This window comes from Ictidomys tridecemlineatus, chromosome 3, assembly GCF_052094955.1.
Source record: "Ictidomys tridecemlineatus isolate mIctTri1 chromosome 3, mIctTri1.hap1, whole genome shotgun sequence".
Lineage (NCBI taxonomy): Eukaryota > Metazoa > Chordata > Mammalia > Rodentia > Sciuridae > Ictidomys > Ictidomys tridecemlineatus.
In genome coordinates, this window is record NC_135479.1 from 50,790,527 (window position 1) to 50,810,726 (window position 20,200).

The 20,200-nt window shown below is 39.2% G+C and overlaps 1 protein-coding gene and 1 pseudogene across 1 annotated transcript; one reads left to right on the forward strand and one right to left on the reverse strand.

Annotated features, from left to right (window-relative positions):
* Nucleotides 1-4,672: 4,672 nt before the first annotated feature.
* Nucleotides 4,673-5,614, reverse strand: LOC101958341 (olfactory receptor 1E16). The gene has a single exon (XM_021734620.2). The coding sequence runs from the start codon at nt 5,612-5,614 to the stop codon at nt 4,673-4,675; it is 942 nt and encodes a 313-aa protein (XP_021590295.2).
* Nucleotides 5,615-15,442: 9,828 nt separating this feature from the next.
* LOC101958618 (olfactory receptor 1468-like) lies at nt 15,443-16,401 on the forward strand (annotated as a pseudogene).
* Nucleotides 16,402-20,200: the final 3,799 nt, after the last annotated feature.

Here is a 20,200-nt window from a genome sequence, read left to right on the forward strand (position 1 = left end):
AGGGATAACAGGAACTTACCTCAACATTGTAAAAACTATATATGCTAAACCTCAGGCTAGCATCATCCTAAATGGAGAAAAACTGAAGGCATTCCCTCTAAAATCTGGAACGAGAGGGGTGCCCTCTATCACCACTTCTATTCAATTTAGTTCTCGAAGTACTAGCCAGAGCAATTAGACAGACAAAAGAAATTAAAGGCATAAAAATAGGAAAAGAAGAAATTAAATTATCACTATTTGCAGATGACATGATAATATACTTAACAGACCCAAAAGGGTCTACAAAGAAGCTGCTAGAGTTAATAAATGAATTCAGCAAAGAGGCAGGTTATAAAATCAACATGCATAAATCAAAGGCATTCCTGTATATCAGCAACAAAACCTCTGAAATGGAAATAAGGAAAACCACTCCATTCACAATATCCTCAAAGAAAATAAGATACTTGGAAATCAACCTAACAAAAGAAGTGAAAGATTTATACAATGAAAACTACAGAACCCTAAAGAGAGAGATAGAAGATCTCAGAAGATGGAAAAATGTACCCTGTTCATGGATAGGCAGAACTAACATCATCAAAATGGCAATATTACCCAAAGTTCTCTACAGGTTTAATGCGATGCCAATCAAAATCCCAAAGGCATTTCTTGTAGAAATAGATAAAGAAATCATGAAATTCATATGGAAAAACAAAAGACCCAGAATAGCAAAAGCAATTCTAAGCAGGAAGTGTGAATCTGGAGGTATAGCGATACCAGAGTTCAAACTGTACTACAAAGCAATAGTAACAAAACCAGCATGGTACTGGTACCAAAACAGGCGGGTGGACCAATGGTACAGAATAGAGGACACAGAGACTAATCCACAAAGTTACAACTATCTTATATTTGATAAGGGGCTAAAAACATGCAATGGAGGAAGGATAGCATCTTCAACAAATGGTGCTGGGAAAATTGGAAATCCATATGCAACAAAATGAAATTGAATCCCTTTCTCTTGCCATGCACAAAAGTTAACTCAAAATGGATCAAGGAGCTAGATATCAAATCGGAGACACTGTCTGATAGAAGAAAAAGTTGGCTACAATCTACATATTGTGGGATCGGGCTCCAAATTCCTTAATAGGATTCCCATAGCCCAAGAGTTAACAACAAGAATAAACAAATGGGACTTACTTAAACTAAAAAGTTTTTCTCAGCAAGAGAAACAATAAAAGAGGTAAATGGAGAGCCTACATCCTGGGAACAAATTTTTACCCCTCACACCTCAGATAGAGCACTAATATCCAGAATGTACAAAGAACTCAAAAAATTAAACAATAAGATAACAAATAATCCAATCAACAAATGGACCAAGGACCTGAATAGACACTTCTCAGAGGAGGACATACAATCAATCAACAAGTACATGAAAAAATGCTCACCATCTCTAACAATCAGAGAAATGCAAATCAAAACCACCCTAAGATACCATCTCACTCCAGTAAGATTGGCAGCCATTATGAAGTCAAACAACAATAAATGTTGGCGAGGATGTGGGGAAAAGGGTACACTTGTACATTGCTGGTGGGATTGCAAAATGGTAAGGCCAATTTGGAAAGCAGTATGGAAATTCCTGGGAAAGCTGGGAATGGATCCACCATTTGATCCAGCTATCGCCCTTCTCGGACTATTCCCAGAGGACCTTAAAAGAGCGCACTATAGGGATACGGCCACATCAATGATTATAGCGGCACACTTCACAATAGCTAGACTGTGGAACCAACCTAGATGTCCCTCAATAGATGAATGGATAAAAAAAATGTGGCATCTATATACAATGGAGTATTATGCAGCACTAAGAAATGACAAAATCATAGAATTTGCAGGGAAGTGGATTGCATTAGAGCAGATTATGCTAAGTGAAGCTAGCCAAGCCCTAAAAAACAAATGCCAAATGTCTTCTTTGATATAAAGAGAGCAACTAAGAACAGAACAGGAAGGAAGAGCATGAGGAAAAGACTAACAGTAAACAAAGACAAATGGGGGGAGAAAAAGGGAGAGAGAAGGGAAAGCATATGGAAATGGTAGGAGACCTTCAATGATACACAAAACTATAAGAGGTTATGAGGTGCAAGGGGGAGGGGGAAAAAGGGAGAGAATTGAACAACAGCAGAGGAGGCAGAGAGGGAAGATGGGAGGGGAGGGGAGGGGGGATAGTAGGGGACAGGAAAGGTAGCAGAATACAACAGTCACTAATATGCCATTATGTAAAAATGTGAGTATGTAACAGATGTGATTCTGCAATCTGTATTTGGGGTAGAAATGGGAGTTCAAAACCCAGTTGAGTCAAATGTATGAAAGATGATATATCATGAGCTCTGTAATGTTTTGAACAATCAATAAAGAAAAAAATAGTAAAAACTCCTAGCATAAAATATGCCAGCTTTTACAACAATAAATTGTTTACCTTACAAAAAAAATAAAGAGCTATCAACAATTAAAATAATAATAATAATAAACCCATTTGACATTTTAAGCTTTATGTGCTATATTGTTTTATTTATTCATTTTTAATTTTATTCTTTTTAGATATACATGACAGTACTGTGTATTTTGACATATTATACATTCATGGAGCATATCTTTTTTTTTTTTAAAGAGAGAGTGAGAGAGGAGAGAGAGAGAGAGAATTTTTTTTTAATATTTATTTTTTAGTTCTCGGTGGACACAACATCTTTGTTGGTATGTGGTGCTGAGGATCGAACCCGGGCCGCACGCATGCCAGGCGAGCGCGCCACCACCTGAGCCACATCCCCAGCCCATGGAGCATATCTTAGTCTAATTAAGAAACTTCACCTAAGACCTTTTATCTCAAGTTTTTCTGCAGCTGTTTTCAAGCATCAGTGGAGCTAGAAACATCTGGGTGCCCAACAGCACCTGCAAAGTATAGTTTCTTCTGTGAGTCAGGTGGTCTCCAGAGCCAGAGCCCAGGAGACTTTAAGACATTTGGCAGTAAATGAATGGATCTGGAGATTATCATGCCAAGAGAAATAAGCCAATCCCCCCAAAACCAGAAGTTGAATGTTCTCTCTGATATGTGGATGCTAGCACACAATAAGGAGAGAGAGAAGAGCAGTTTAGAGGATTAGACAAAGGAGAATGAAGGGAAAGGAGTGGAAATAGCATCAGGAAAGACAGTGGAATGAACTGGACATATCTTTCCTATGTTCATATATGAATACTCAAGTGAAACTCTATATCAGGTACAACCACAGGAACGGGATCCTAATTAGACTAAGATATGCTCCATGAATGTATAATATGTCAAAATGCACAGTACTGGGCTGGGATTGTGGCTCAGTGGTAGAGCACTCGCCTAGCACGGGCAGGACCTGGGTTCGATTCTCAGCACCACATAAAAATAAAGGCATTGTGTTGTGTCCATGTACAAAAAAGATTCATATTCTCTCTCTCTCCCTCTCTCTCAAAAAATAAATAAATAAGCTTTTAAAAAGTTTATATATAAAAAATACACAGTACTGTCATGTATATCTAAAAAGAATAAATTAAAAAAATGAATAAATAAAAAAATATAGCACGTAAAGCTTAAAAAAAAAAGGAGAGCTGTGAGCTTCGAAGAAAGATCTGGCCTTCAGGTAAAGTAGTGAGATCAGTAGACGATATGAAAGGAATGGATCTGAATATCACCAGTTAGAGAGGATGACTAAATAAATGAATGGACCAAGGTCAGAAACAGTCCATGTCTTGGTGGTGCTAAAATGTTAGAAAAGAATGGTTACTCCCCTTCATTTGGAAGTGGGAGAAAATGAAAAGACTTTTCAGTCTCTGATCTTATGCAGACTTAACAACTGACCCACTGGATGGCATGAAAAGTTGTTGAACTTCCTAGATTTTAGTCTGAAAATAAGTCATAATAGCTTCTCTACTTCCTTCCAATTGTCATGGGGGTACAATAAAAAACACACAAGGACCTTCTGCAAAGTCAAAATATTACACAAAAGAGAGGCAACTTTAAAAAAACAGAAAATTTCTCATAATCTTTAACTTTTTTTGCCCCATGCTGGGTCAATAAATTCTAGGGTTCCTGGATTAGTTAATTACAAGTGAACACAAAATTGTTGAATGACACTATTGAACAGAAGGTTAGAAAAATTTATTGACATGATAGAGAATAAAAGACAATGTAGACATAAAAATAAAAAAAGGGGTGTAGGAAAGTTAGGAGGTGGAATGACGACAGAATTTGTGCAGGAATATCATGTAAGAGACATTGGAGGTTTGCTGGGAGATTGAGTCATTGGGAAGTTCTTGAGTATTAATCTCAGATTATGGAGCACTATTTTAAAATGATACCATAGTCAAAGTTGACTTGAGATAAAATTGAAAGATCTAGGAATAACTTCAGAATGTAAGAACTGGAGAGCACAAAAATGTAGTTTTACCTACGCTTTTCCAGCATCAGCTGGGAAAGACAGAGAGGAAAGCAAAGCTAGGCCCACAAGACCATCTTCCCTAGTCCACTGATCTGCTGAAATTCCTTTCTTTTGCCTATTGAACAGTTATACCCTATGCTACTTCAACCAAAGTTCCCATGGTGAGGGAAAATTTTGAGAAAATATTCCAATATTAATATCACTAAGAATATTAATTTAATAATTATGTTAAAAGCCCTTCACACACAGAAGGAAATTTTCTTTCTAAAAAGAGCCCTTCCTAGGGCTCCCTTTATGTCTCTGTTCCTTAGGCTGTAGATGAAGGGGTTCAGCATGGGAGTGACCACCGTGTACATCAGAGCCATGACAGTATCTTTCACAGTGGATTTATTAGCTGTTGGATGTAAGTACAGACCAATGACTGTCCCATAGAACAGTGACACCACAGAGAGGTGGGAGCCACAGGTGGAGAAGGCCTTACGGATACCTCGAGCAGAAGGGACCTTGAGAATGGAGGACACTATCTTTGCATAGGATACAAGAATGAGTAGGAATGGGATGACAACAAAAATTCCTCCTATAATAAATAGCACCCACTCATTAACGTGAGTGTCAGAGCAGGCCAGCTTGAGCAGGGCGGATATTTCACAGAAAAAGTGTGGGATCACATTGTCTGCACAGAAGGACAATCTGTTAACTAGCAGGGTGTGCAACAAGGAATAGAACGTGGTCTGCACCCAGGACAGCACCACCAGGGAGAGACAGAGCTTAGGGCTCATGATGGTGGTGTAGTGCAGGGGGAAGCAGATGGCCACATAGCGGTCATAGGCCATGGCCACAAGGATGAAGTTCCCAAGGTCTCCAAAAAACAGAAAGAAGTATATTTGTGTCAGGCAGCCTGCATAGGGGATGGAGGGGACTTGACTCTGCATGTTCTGTAGCAATTTGGGCATGGTGACAGAGGAAAAGCAGAGGTCAGAGAAGGACAAGTTGCTGAGAAACAAATACATGGGAGTGTGCAGATGGGAGTCCAGGCGGATGAGGGTGATGATGAGGAGGTTTCCCAGGACAGTGGTAAGATACATGGCCAGGAACAGGGCATAGAAGAGGTTCTGGTGCTCTGGCTGGATGGGCAGGCCCAGGAGGAGGAACTCTGAGATGAGAGTTTGGTTTTTTCCCATTATTACTTGTCTCCAATACCTTTAAGAGAAATAAAAAGGCCCTTTACAAACCCAAGTGAAAATGATCATGTTTTTCTCATACACAGTGTTTACGTATTCTACAGTAGTTGATTCCACCACCATCACAATAAGTATAACCTTCAAGTGTCTTTTATCTCTATGATCATTTATTACTTTTTCTCATCTTCTTTTAAACATGTTTCAGTAGCCCATTCTTTCCTAAGTACTTATCTGTTTGCTTCTGTCACAAAAGGAGTGTAGGATTTTCTCTTCCCTGCCTGACTGGTCATTCTTAGCAACTGTAATCGGTTTCTGCTTTATAATATCTGATAGGGTGATGTTCTTCGAATATTTTTGTAAATCCCATTCTCTTATAATTCTATATAGAACCCCAAGGAAATCTCACCGAATGCCAAATACTTAGATTAGTATTTAAACTCGGGCAGAGACATCTCTCTCACTCACAGAACTCTGCATGCCACTGCTGGACGGTCCTCTTCCCTTGGATGTATCACAGGGGTCTTCAGCTCAACAGGTTCCTAATGAAACTCAGCATAGTGTGTTGCATCCATATTATTCTCCTCCTCTTCCACATTCGTTCCAATAAAGGAAGGCAGGATCCAAATTGCCAAAGTATGAACTTTTTTTCTTCCATTCTTCTCTGTCACCATCAAATCCAGCCATATCTATCACATCCCATATATTCTACATTTCATTCCTCTGCTACTTCATCCACTCCTCATCACAAAACCCACATTCCTCGTGGTCCAGGTGAGACTCAAGTCAGTTCCCTGTTTCCCACACCTTAAATACCTTCTCCTTCAATATGATTCATTCACACTGTGTCATTCTGAGATGGAAATCAGGTCATCTCTCCTGATTCATGCTTCAGGATATTCTCATTGCTCTTAAGATAAAGGTAAAGTTTCTTTGAAGGGTACAAATGGTGCTTCATTACCTGAGCTGTGTCTCCCTCCATGGTCTCATCTTGCGCCCAAGTGACACAAGCCTTCCCTTCTCCAGTGCTGCTGGACTGTAAATCTAAATTTATTGCCTCTAAAATTTCATACTTGGTGTTCCTCCAATCTATCACTCTCTCCCCTCTGCTTCCTCTTTCAGTTGTCTTATTTTGATTTATCATTCAGGGATGTTTATGACACTTGCGAAACTAAACCCTCGTGAGGTCTTTGCTGTCTGCAGAGCCTCCTGTTCTCATCCCATAGCAGTGAATGTCCTGATCACAGGTAGATGGCCGACTTCCCACCAGGTTGTGAACTTCACACAGGAAAGGCCATGTCTGCCTCTTGCCTGCAGCAGGGCAGCCCCTGGCAGGGTGCCTGATGTGGCCAATGCTTCATCCATATTTGTTGGCTGTCCCTCGGGATGAGAAAAATTCCTTCAACTTCAAAGGCAGAAAACTCCCATTAGGTAAAATAATTACAGTTCTTAAATCCTCCTAGAATACAAACTTACTAGATTTCACCATATAGCACTAGATTTTGACACTCTATCACCAACTTCACACATGTAGTTTTGTATTTATTAAAAAAAATATTAGGGTGTATCGGAAGCACTGTACTTTTCAGTCACACCAATGACTTAAAACATCTTTCGGCATTGATCCACACAAATTCATTGATATGATGAGCATTTTATAAAGTGTGGGAAAGCAGAAGAAATTCACATTTTTTAAAGTTCTCACTTGAGTTCCTCCTCAGATGTCAATATCACATGTAATGATTAGTTTCATGTGTCAACATGGGTAGGTTCTGTTATCAGACTTTTGTAAAATACCAGTTCTGAATGTTGGTATGAAGGTATTTTATAATATATAGAAGTTTAAATTAGTAGACTTTGAGTGAAGTAGATTGCCCCCCAAAATGTGATGAGCCTTGCTACTGCCAGTAGAAGGTCATAAGAGAAAAGACTTCACTCTTCTGAAGAGAAAGAATTCTGCCTCCAAAATGCTGTGATCTCAATGCTGTGCCATCTACTCTTCTAGGGACTCCAGTAGGCAGGACTGCCCTGCAGATTTCTGAATTAAGAATCCTCAGTACTATGTGGGCTATACCCTTAAAATCTCTCTCTCTCTCTCTCTCTCTCTCTCTCTCTCTCTCTCTCTCATACACACACACACACACACACACACACACACACACTGCTTTCTTTGGGTAACCTTGGTTGATAAAGCTCAGTATGGTTGGGCAGGGTTGCACATCTCTGCAATTCCTGTGGCTTGGGAGGCTGAGTCAGAAGGATCATGGGTTCAAAGCCAGCCTCTGCAACTTGAGAGACCCAGAGAGACCCTGTCTCTACTAAAACATACAAAATGGGCTGGATATGTGGTTCAATGGTTGAGCTCCTCTGGGTTCAATCCCCAGTACCAAACAAACAAACAAAAACTCAGTCTGTCTCCAGGTCATCAAAAATGCAGAGGAGAAACATTAAGAGATATGGGAAACTCATTCACTAAATGATATCAATGAGTCCTACTGCTGGGAAGTCCACCCCACTGCTGATGTTTAACAGAACTGCATTAATAGTTTGTACCTTTTGACACCATGTGTTGGCATCATAGTGGGAAGAAACATGAGGAGAAAATCAAGTACCTGTTTTCTCAGACTTTTGCTTACCTTTTGAGTTTGCAGGACTATCTTTGTGTCAAGAAGCTGTGCAGGGATCACAAAACCAGAGATAGCAGCTGCAGACGTTTTCACAGATGATCCACTGAGCTTCTTCTTCTTCAGCCATTAAATTCAATATCCTTACTCCGGGATGCACACAAGAATCATGTAGGGCAGTGTTTCTAAACTCAACACACATGCAAATTACCTGCCATTAAGATATTCTTTCTGGTGCTGTAGCTCAGACCATAGAGTTTAAATGAACACCCAAGTAGTGGTGTCAATACTATGATCACTGGGCTGCACTTGAGTAGCAAATACACACATTGCCATTTAACTCAGATTACTGAGCACCTTCAGATAACTTAACTGGAATCTCTGTGAAGTGGCTTGTGCAAAGCTTTTTAAAGCTCCTTAGGTGAATGTAAAATAAAGAAAGGTTAACAACTGTTATTGCACTGAACCCTGTCTTACAGGCCTGGTATGTCAAAATGCTGTGACCTTTGAGGATTCACTGCACAGTAAGTGACATTAATGAGCAGTGTTATTAATAAAAAGTGTTATAAGTGATGAACTTTAGTCAAAATATTTCTATACTGTGGCAAAGTCTTGGAAGGCAGCTCGATGGAAAAGAGGGAAGTTGTCACACCTGAAAACTTACCTGGCAGAACATCATACAACCTGGCATAGTGACAACTTACCCAGGGTGTCTGAGGGTAACTCTGGGCTCTGATCCAAGATCTTGCTCCCCTTTATTCATTACAAGCATATGAAGTAACGTCCTCTGTAGGCATCACGTGTCTGCCATCCCTTCTCTGCCATCCCTTCTCATGTCTCACATTCTAGCCATCCATGGGCCCGAGAGGCTCTGCATCTCAGGGGAGTCCAGATTCGGGCCTAACTCATTAGGCACAAAGTAATTATCCAGGATCTCTTCAAGGCAAATTATCAGAGTCCTGTATGGTGACTGATTAAAGCCACTGATCACACCCTACTGCACTCTGGGGAAAGGTGGGAAGGAGAGCTCAGGTATGTGTGATGAATCATTACCCATTTAGGGAACGGACAGGAATCCTGTGCTGTTGGAGGCCACATTGGGGACTTGAAGAAAAATAGTTGGATAATCCATAAAAATAAATCAAATACTAGACTGTGAATGATTTGAAATATCTTGGTAGTACAGCAGTTTATACAAGTGGCATCGGATTGCCCTTATTTGCATTGCTGTGAAATAAGTAAACCTCACATAATGAAATTTACTTGGTAAGTTTCAAATGAACCTTCAAGTGAACATTATATTATGTAACTCGTGCTACATAAAAAAGTCTAGGTCATTCACCTCACTTCATCTCACCCTGTAGGAATTTTATCATGATACAATGTGACACGAAGAAGAGTGAATATAGTACAGTAAGATTTTAGGGGGTGGGACTGAGGTTGTGTCTCAGTGGTGGAGCGCTCGCCTTAGTACATGCAAGGCACTGGGTTTGATCCTCAGCACCACATAAAAAATAGATAAAATAAAGGTATTTTGTCCATATACAACTAAAAACTAAAGATAATAGCGAGAGAGACAGATCACTAAGACAATTTATTATAGTATGTTTTAAGTGTTCTAACTTATGATTAGATATTGCTGTTGATCTTTTCCTGTGCTAATTAACCATGTTTTAATGTTGGCTGTCTGCCAAGGGCTCATATATAAAGGTCTAGACCAAGTATTGCAGTATAGGAGTTGCTATGGTTAAGTGGCGCAAACTTGTAGAAAGTCCTTAGGTCATTGTGGATGATTTGAAAAAGATCATGGAATCTCTATTATAGTTTGAGATGTGATCCATCCTCTGCCATTAGATTATGCCAGGGCTTACCTGGCCAAGGCTGCACTAGGCCATTTGCCATTAGAACTCTTCAAACTGTGAGCTAAATGAACCTGTTTATAAGTTGACTGTGCTAGATATTTCATTGTATTGGTGGAAAGCTGGTACAGTAGTCTCTTTAATATTTGGTGCTGGAAAAATTGGATTTCCACGTTTCACATTCTGTACAACAGTTCATAGAAAATGGATGGTAGATTTTAATGTTTGTCTGAGGGCTGAGGAGATTCCCCATGACATTCTGCTCTGTGGAGCCAGAGATGTCTCAAAGCAAAAGCCAAGGTGAGATGGAGCAGGATAGATGTGCAGTGCTCAACTGAAGTCAGTTGAGATCATTGCAACACTGACTGAAATAAGTAGCTGAGAAAACTTAGGACAGTGCATTAGAATTGTATAGTTCTGAAGGAACATGCTCTTCTGCCAAGGGATATAACCATCCTTCGTTTGGCCATTTTCTGATTCATGTGTTAGCTAATGTGCAAACAGCAGAATTGCTACTGTGCATGGGGTAGTTGACATTGATCACCAAGGGGAAACTTTGTTACTCTACACAACTGGAATAAAGAAGGTGGCATCTGAAATCATGGGAGTAGTTTGTGGTCACTTTGTATTTCCAAGTCCTTTAACAAGCATTAATGAAACTATAAAACCCAATAAACGTGACACCAATAAGGATGCAGGTCCCTAGGAAAGAAATTTTCAATGTGTCACTATGTAAGATCCTGAAGCTGATGATGGTGAAGAGGGATAGATGGTGAGAAGGTGAATTATATACACCAAAGCTGGCTTCCCAATCAAATGTGGGGAAAGAATATTCTTGGCTTAGGAAGAGATATGACATAGAGGAAGGATGATCATTGTGCTTGATGCTCAAGGATTTCCACAGAAAATGAGTGGAAATCATTCTGCACCAAATGTGGTGCAGAAGTCAACTAATTTTTCAACCCTACATGAGGAAGAATTGGATATGGTCTGGGAAGTTTGTTTTTTCTGATTCTTCTGATTTCTTTCTATCTGCATGTGCCTTAATCATAGAAGTCTGAACCTTGTTCAATGCATTTCTTCCTCTCCTACTGACCATGAGCAGCAAGATGGGGAGTAATAACAGGTTCTGCCATCCTTGGAATGTTTCTGAAACATGAGTTTCATGGCAGTACTCTACTCAAAGACCACTGTATGGTGTATGAATTCCTGTTATTCACAGGATGAAGCCTAAACTCTTAAACTCCTAAGATAGGTTGGGACATTCACAGTGTGGTCCCTGATTACTTCGTGGTTTCTGCAGCCATCCACCTTCACCTCCTGAAATGTAGGCTCTAGCCACACAGGTCTCCTGCCCCTTCCCCACACAGGCAATGAGAAAGCATCTGTTCTGAGCTGCTCAGCATCTTCACCTTCCCCCAAAGGATGGGCTGGTGTGAACAGAGGCTGTCATGAGTCACCACTACAGGAACTTTGGGAGAATTAGTCTCTGAGAGGTCCTGGCTAATTATTTTGTCTGTAATGAGTTCCTCCAGCCTTGGTACTCCTCTGGGATGCAGAGCTCCTCAGACTTCTGTGTGTAGAAGGGGAAGAATGAGAAGGGATGGTGCAGTCAGGTGAAGACTATGGAGACTATTATTCCTGTGTCTCTAAAGAATAAGGGGAAAAGGATCTTGGGTCAGGGCCCTGGAATCACCTTCAGCCACCCTGGATGAGTTGGTAGCAGAGTGAATGAGCTCTTGTCTGTCTTTCAAATGTGATTGTCTTGAATTCTCAGGTTGTATAATGTTCAGCAGAATAATTTTTTAGATTGTTAAGTTTCTTCTTTTCCATCTTTCTGCCTCCCAAGAGTTTCTCACATGGTTTTAATACTTTGATTAATTTTTTTTTAGAGAGTGAGAGGGGGACAGAGAGAGAATTTTAATATTTATTTTATTTTTTCTTAGTTCTCGGCGGACACAACATCTTCGTTTGTATGTGGTGCTGAGGATCGAACCCGGGCCGCACGCATGCCAGGCGAGCGCGCTACCGCTTGAGCCACATCCTCAGCCCCTTTGATTAATGTTTGTCTAACATTTTTATGTTTTGTTGATAATAATATTTATTGCTATAACTTATTGTGCAATGTACTTGCAATGATTTATCATTTGCCCTTAAAAATAGTCTGTGAATACAAGTTCAGTGCTATAATAATTCTTGGGCATTCTTTAGTTTACATTCCCCTATAAGCTCTAAAAAGCTTGGCATTAGGAAGGCATGGGCATGGGCCTCCTATCATGGATTCTGATTAAATTTATCTAAAGGGGCTCGATAACCTGCTTTTAATGACAATGTATGTGTTTACTACTGAAGTGCATTTCAGTGACAGCAGTACTGATATCAACTTAGTGTCCATTTAAAATGTAGAAGTTGAGTTACAGAATCAGATTAGGTTTTTAATAGAATCCCCAAGTGACTTGCATGCATATTAAGCATATTAAGTCTTAGAAACACCGCCCTAGGTGATTTTTATGTTCGGGTCATGTTGAGAACTATGGATTTTAAGCTGTAGAAGTTCATTGGGGCATCAGTGATGACATCAACAGGTGATGTCTGTGGTTTGTTATCCTCTGTATATACTCCTAACACATGAGATCATTCTACTCACTCACCAGGGAATGAAAAATTCTGAGAGACTAGATGTATGATCTACATATTTCTTCTTACTGTAATGTCAACACCTTATATTCAAGGGCTCAAACTGCTAATTCGGCAGTGTTAAACACCATCAGCAGGGTGAAGTTACCAGCACTCATTCATTTCATTTTAGCAAAATGAGCTTCCCACATCTGTTAAAGCTCTTCCTCTGCTTTCTTTGACAGCCTTGTGACATACTGGTATTTATTAGGGTTGAGTAGAAGAATTAATAGGATGTACATGTCTATGATTTTGTGTGTGAATTTAAGAACATAGTCCATATACTTTGAATATTTCTAAGTTCACAGTCTGCTGTGAAAGACAGAAGATTATAGACCAGGGAAGAGTGGATGTTACACTTTTGAATACAGAACACTCTGGAGGCAGAATTCTTCCTCAGGGGAGAAAAGTCTTTTTGGGGCAGAATTCTTGATCAGGAGAGTAAAGTCTTTTTTTCCTCTAAGTTTTTCAGCTGATGATACAAGGTTCATCATATAGAGGAAAATCTGCTTTTGTTAAAGTCTATTGATTTAAATGTTAATCACATTACAAAATATCTTCATGGCAATGAAAAAGTGATATTTGATGAAAACTTGGCCTCAGGACCTAGCAAAGCTGACACATAAAATTAGCCATCATATATGGCTAATTCCTCTGAGGAAGAACTCAAAGGAGAGCTTTTAAAAATATGTTTCTTTCCTCTCCTTTTATAATAATTTACATAATGCTCTCAGATTTATTTTAACAACATCAATTTGATGGCATCTTCTGTATTAAAGTGGAAGAATGTTTCATTCACATCAGTATTGCTGAAAAGGACAGGGCATCTGATGGACCCTAATATTTTCCATGAATAGAAAGCTACATCAGAGAAGTTGGTAATGCAGTGACAAAATGTAGTGCTAGGTGGTGACGTCTAGAGAGTTTGTGTTCTGGGTGGATGAAAGTAGCGATTATTCTACTTAAGGAGCGTTGACTTCCTTAAAGTTGAAGGGACATGTCTCATCCTGAAGGACAGCCAACAAATATAGATGAAGCATTGGCCACATCGAACACCATACCAGGTGCTGCCCTATTGCAGGTATAAGGCAGACATGGCCTTTTCTGGGTGCAGTTCACAACCTGGTGGGAAGTCAGCTATCAACCTGTGATCCAGATGCAAGTGGTATGACAAGAGAAGAGGATATTGTGGAAAATGCTGCAGGACTCCCCTAGCATATGGACACAAGGGAGTTTTAGCTTAGCAAGTGTCATGTAATATGCCTGAAAGTAAGTGTGAGTAAGCCAGGTGAAGAGAGAGCAGAGGGACAAAGTGATTGGCAGGAGAAACAGTGTGTATGAGATGCTATTAATTCCAGAATTGCTGCAGAGTAGAGTGCAATTATCACTGTGTGGACAGGTGAGACAGTGGAGGTAGATGCAGGTCAGGTAATAAAGCAACATTTGTGCCTTCAAAGGGAACATTATCTTCAGAGCGATGCCAATCCTCTGAAGCACTAATCAGGAGAGAGTTGATCGATTTCTACTTAGAATGCTACTGAGTAATTGAAGCATATTGAAGGGGAAGGATTCTGAGGCATAGAAACAGGGACATGACTTGAGAAACTGCTTCAATAGAACAGGTAAGATAAGATGACACCATGGACTAGGAATGTGGCCTTGTGATCAGGAGTGGAATATATGTGATGTGGTATGTTGGAGTTGGTGGTAAGAGAAAAGGATGAACGAAACAGCTCACAGACTTCAGATCTGATGCTGCATTCCTTTTCTGAAATATGAGAGAGTAGATGAATAGGAGGGTGGTACAGAGGCAGTGCAATCTGATGAGAGTCATTAGTCATTATGGGACACAGAGATTTATTGGTTGCTTACTGATTTTTATTTTATTTTGTAATTTATTTTTTTGCATCACTGGGGATCAAATCCAGTGTCTTGAGCATACTAGAGAAGCACTGTATCACCGTGCTATATCCCCAGACCCTACATCTGAGTTTAAAATGGTAATCTAAGACATTGGAGTAGATGAGTTTTTCTTGGGGTTGTATATAGATTTATAATAATGGCATATTAAAAATCCTTGAGGAACATCAACATATAAGACACAGATGGAATGGGAGTCAGTTGTGTTTCCCTGGGATTAGCAGTCAGGCAGGTATAAAAAATAACAAAGCATTTTGAGTCAGAAGATAATAGATAAGAGTGTTTAGGAAAGGATAAAATATTCAAACATGTTCCCTAGAAGTTAAGAAAAAGACGTCAATGATGATGCGGAGAATAGACAGTGGGCATTAAAGATTCCAATTATATAAAGAAAATGAGATTAATTATTATAGAATGAATATCAGACAATGTATGATAATAGAACAATGTTCGGGCTGGGGATGTGGCTCAGGCGGTAGCACGCTCGTCTGGCATGCATGCGGCCCGGGTTCGATCCTCAGAACCACATACCAACAAAGATGTTGTGTCTCCCCAAGAACTAAAAAATAAATATTAAAAAAAATTCTCTCTCCCTCTCTCTCTCTCTCTCTCTCTCTCTCTCTCTCTCTCTCTCTCTCTCTCTCTCTCCCTCCCTCTCTCTCCCTCTTAAAAAAAAAGAACAATGTTCATTTCTTTGGATTGTTGAGGGATTTTTAAAAATTATTTTCTCTGAAAGACACTGGAGATAGAGGATGACATGAAGGAACCAAACTCTCATCTCAAAGTTTCTCCTTGTGGGCCTGCCCATCCAGCCAGGGCACCAGAAGCTGTTCTATGCCCTATTCCTTTCCATGTATCTTACCATCATCCTGGGGAACCGCATCATCGTCATTGCCATTTGCTGGATTCTCATCTCCACACACCCATGTATTTGTTTCTCAGCAACTTGTCTTTCTCTGATCTCTGCTTTTCCTACGTGACCATTCCTAAACTATTGCAGAACACGCAGAGTCAAGTTCCATCCATTCCCTTTGCAGCCTACCTGATTCAAATTTACTTCCTCCTGCTGTTTGGAAACCAGAAGAGCTTTCTCCTTGTTCTCCTTTCCTGTGTGGAGTTCATAGCCTATGACAGCTGTGCAGCCATCTGCTTCTTGTACTACACTGCTGTCCTGAGCCCTGAGCTGTCTCTCCCTGGTGGTGTTGTCCCGGGTGCTGACCATGCTCCATTCCATGTTGCACACTCTGCTCTCGGCCAGACTTTCTGTTCAGAAAACCTGATCTTACACTTTTTCTATGACATTTCTGCTCTACTGAAACTGGTTTGCTCTGATACTCATGTTAATGAGTTGATGATATTTATCATGGGAGAACTCATTATTGTCATCCCATTCCTTCTGATCACCATGTTTTATGCACAAATTTTCCCCTCCATATTCAAGTTTCCTTCTTTTTGTGGTATCTACAAGACCTTCTTCACCTGTGGCTCCCACCTGTCTGTGGTGTCACTGTTCTAGGGGGCCAGTACTGGTCTCTACTTATGTTCATCATCTAACAAATCTAATGTGAAAGATTCTATTATGGTTCTGATGTACACAGTGGTGACTCCCATGCCGAATTCCTTCATGTACAGCTTGAGGAACAGAGAGGTGAAGGGAATTCTGAGAAGAGTGTTGAGTAAAGAGACAATTCTATTCTCTGTATCATGGTAAACCTTGTGATACATACATAATTTTATCCAATATAAATGTTGAGTTTGATATTTGATTATCATTGCAGATATTTCTTTCCATGTTTCTATTCAAACAGAAAATTCCCGATAAATAAAAACTGAAATGGAGAGTGTAGTTGATGTAAAAGATAATCTAAATGACTTGATGGGAAGGTGTCCTGTTTGTTAATTCTAGCTAACCTTGAAGGCATAATTTAAATCATTTAATTGAAGTTTCTGTAAGAAGATCTTAAACCACTAATTTATCATGTGTTCCTTTTGAAAACCACAACTTGGCTTTAAATGATAGTCTGTTCTCCCAGGTGAATGCTAAGATTCAAACAACTCATGTCAGCAGTCACTCTTGTAAATTTAATTTTTCATTTCTAAGTAGAAATCTCTATCTGAGCAAGTGTTTATAACATTCTCAACCATTTTACTTCTCTTTTCTTCTCATGTCTGCATTTTCCTTCCTTTTTTACTTGACGTGTATTTAAATGCACATCATGTTTACCTTCTTATGGCAGTTTAATTTGTATTTGTTGGAAACTAAGTCCTCTTGGGGCCCTAAATGTTGTTGCCTCAAGCATGGTCGAGGAGGCCAGAATCTGCTTTTCAACTTCCCTCTTTAAGGATCACCTTTCCTTCCTTGGTTCTTTAAGTATTCCATAAACTTTACTTCCATGATCTTATTTAACTCTTGTGATGATTCCATGAAGGACAGGAAAAAATTATGATGTCAGAGCTTGAATAGATGATATTGACATCATTATCCTAGATACATATATGTATGACTGCATATATGGTGTGATGCTACATTGTGTGCAACCAGAGAAATAAAAACTTGTCCTCCATTTGTATACAATGAATCACAAAGCATTCTGCTGTCATATATACCTAATTAGAATAAATAAATAACTATTAAAAAAGATTGAACAATGTGAAATTTGAACATGCCAGTGTTCCACTATGTGTCAGTACTGAACCTATTTAAAAGCACCAGATTATTGATTGTGGGGGTTCTGCTCACCTACCCACCTGAGAAATAGAACGTGCAGCCTTACATTTTTTTTTTCTGTACCAGGGATCGAACCTAGGACCACTTAACCACTGAGCCACATCCCCAGCACTTTTTAAAAATATTTTATTTAGAGACACGTTCTCACTAAGTTTCTTAGGGCCTCATTAAATTACTGAGGATGGCTCTGAACTTGTGATCCTCTGCTCAGGCTCCTGAGTAGCTAGTATTACAGGCATATGCTACCACACCCCAGCTCAGCCTTACACTTTTCAGTGTCAGCTGTATGTGTCATTGTCTAGGTTTCCATTCTTGGTCATTAGCTTCCTTGTCTCCTGCAAGTGATGATGACAAAATGTGTCATTTCAACTTCTTTTAAATGGCACTGACCTCCACATCTCTGCAGGCCATTTCATAGTTTTTGCGCTCATTTTTCAATAGATATCTACACTTGATACTTTCTGACACACAAAGTTGAACTCTTTATTATTTATACACATATGCTCTTTGTCCTACATTCCATTTCTTGATTCACATTACCTTCCAAATAGCTACCTAATAAGCTGTGCACGTTTGTGTAAATATGGCTGTATGTTCACAAAAGGGATTAACATTCTCAGTCATATGGAAAAGGATCATGTTGGGCCCTCACCTTACACCCTGTACTAAGTTACAGGATAGGGAGATGGCCAAAAGAGAGCAATGTGGTGGTGGCTATTTCCCTAAATTAGTGCTGCCACATTACATTTAGCTTTCTACAAACATCATTTTCAAGTGCTGGTGACAACAGACCCAGGTAATTGTTAGCATAATTGCAACCATTTTCCTTTCCCCCCATCCCCACTTTATGAATACTGTTCTTATTCCCAAGATAAAACTTACTGGTCTGGAGCTGTGCTGGTCTCCCCCTGTTTTCTCATTGAGAGATGGGAGGCAACTTTCCAGCCCCTGAGATAGGGATGTAGTGATTTCCCTGTTCTCTCCTTGAGAAGATAAAAGGACATGCTGGTTTTCTTGTCCCCCACCCCCCTCCCCCACCTTCGGAGAGATAGGGAAACTGCCTGCCTTGTTTCCGAGAAACAAGACTTGCCTTCCACAAGATCAGGGACACTCACTATGTCAGTCAAAACTAAACCCGCCCCTAGCCCCGGCCATGATTCTAGCCTATAAGAGGTAACATTCAAGGGGGAGTCGCTGCTGCTGTCCCTGCTTGCTGCTGCTGTCCCTCTCTCTGTGCAGAGCAGCCTTGTCAGGCTCCTGACAATAAACCCACTTTTTATCCCAGATGTGTGTGTGTGATTAGTCCTGTGCCACTTTGCTTTCAGTAATCGTGTTCTTAATTTGGCTCATGGCTTACTATTTCCTCCAGTCCTTACTCCTTAACATTTTGGGGGACACCAATGAGGCTCTGTGTGCCTGCCATTTTCTCCCCATCCTTTTCAAGAGAAATAGATGCGAATCAGTGCATATTTTACCCCGTGGCTTTGAACTAGTAGAAGATTCCAGCAAATTGATGAACATTTTTCAAAGTTTCGGGGTAATTTGGGGTCCTCTTGAATTCTTACAACTTAGTTATTGATTTCAGGAGTGATCAGGTGATGAGAAATGAATTAATTCCCAATCAATGTCATATACATAAATGTCTTAAGGATTTTTAGGATACTTTAAAATTATATTCAAAGATAACGTTATATTTTTTCTACTTCATAATTATCTTTACTTTTAATGCTAGAAAAGAAAATACATCCTGAAATAATGTACTATTTATTAATTTTAATTAAACAAATGCTTTCATTTTGGTTATATGCAAGTTGAAAATACAATTAAGTTAATATAATTAAGTTAAGCTCTTAGTTTGCATGGTCATATGTTTGAAATTTAAAAAATGTAGCTTCTGAGTTTTGCATAAATTTAAATATTTTCTTTAAAGATTGTAGTTAAAATTTAGTGCTTTAGCCATCTAAAATGCACTTTCATTATGTGAGTAAAGAATTTATTTAATATTTTACCATGTCAATTATTCCAGTACCATTTTTAGGTACTGCATTCTTCACCTACATTTAATTTAAATACCGTATTCATCATAAAACAATCCTCCCCCATAGGACTGTTTCTTCAGATACTTCCTCATTTCTTGTAACTTTTTTTTCCATTCCTATACAAGTACTTGTATAGGAGTTTTTTAAAAGATATATATTGAAATTGCTAGGCATGGAACCAACTTACATTTCCAGGTTTTCAAATAGTTCTTAGAAATTTTACTTATTTTCTCTTTCATGTAAATTTAAGTTTAAGCTTTTTCATTTCCATAAAAATAATTCCACTTGGCATTTGGCATGAATTTCATCAAGTGTCCTTGAGGAGAACTGAAGTTGTTCAAATCTCATCAAATTGTGGATAGTTTTGATCATGCTGATTAGGAAACCCAGGGTCTCATGTAGGCTAGGCAAGTGTAAATTGTAGAATTTTGAATTGACTGGCTTTATTATATCAAAATTTATCTGCAAAAGCTGTTTAAAATGACTATTCTTCTAATGAGAAATTCTTAGACACAGATAGCTTAATACTACTGAGTCATGAAGAAATAAAAACCAGAACTTACCAATAACAAGTAGCAAATTAGAACCAATAATAAAAAGCCTCCCATCAAAGAAAAACCTAGAACATAGGTGACTTAACTGTTGGGTTCTACAAAATAGTTTAGAATGATTAACTCCAATTTTTCTTATGTTTATTCAAAAAATTTTTCAAAAGTAATTCTTCCAAACACATCCTATGAGAC

Coding starts and splice junctions, on each gene's coding strand:
- LOC101958341 (XM_021734620.2), bottom strand. CDS start 5,614: ATGGGAAAAAACCAAACTCTCATCTCAGAGTTCCTCCTCCTGGGCCTG.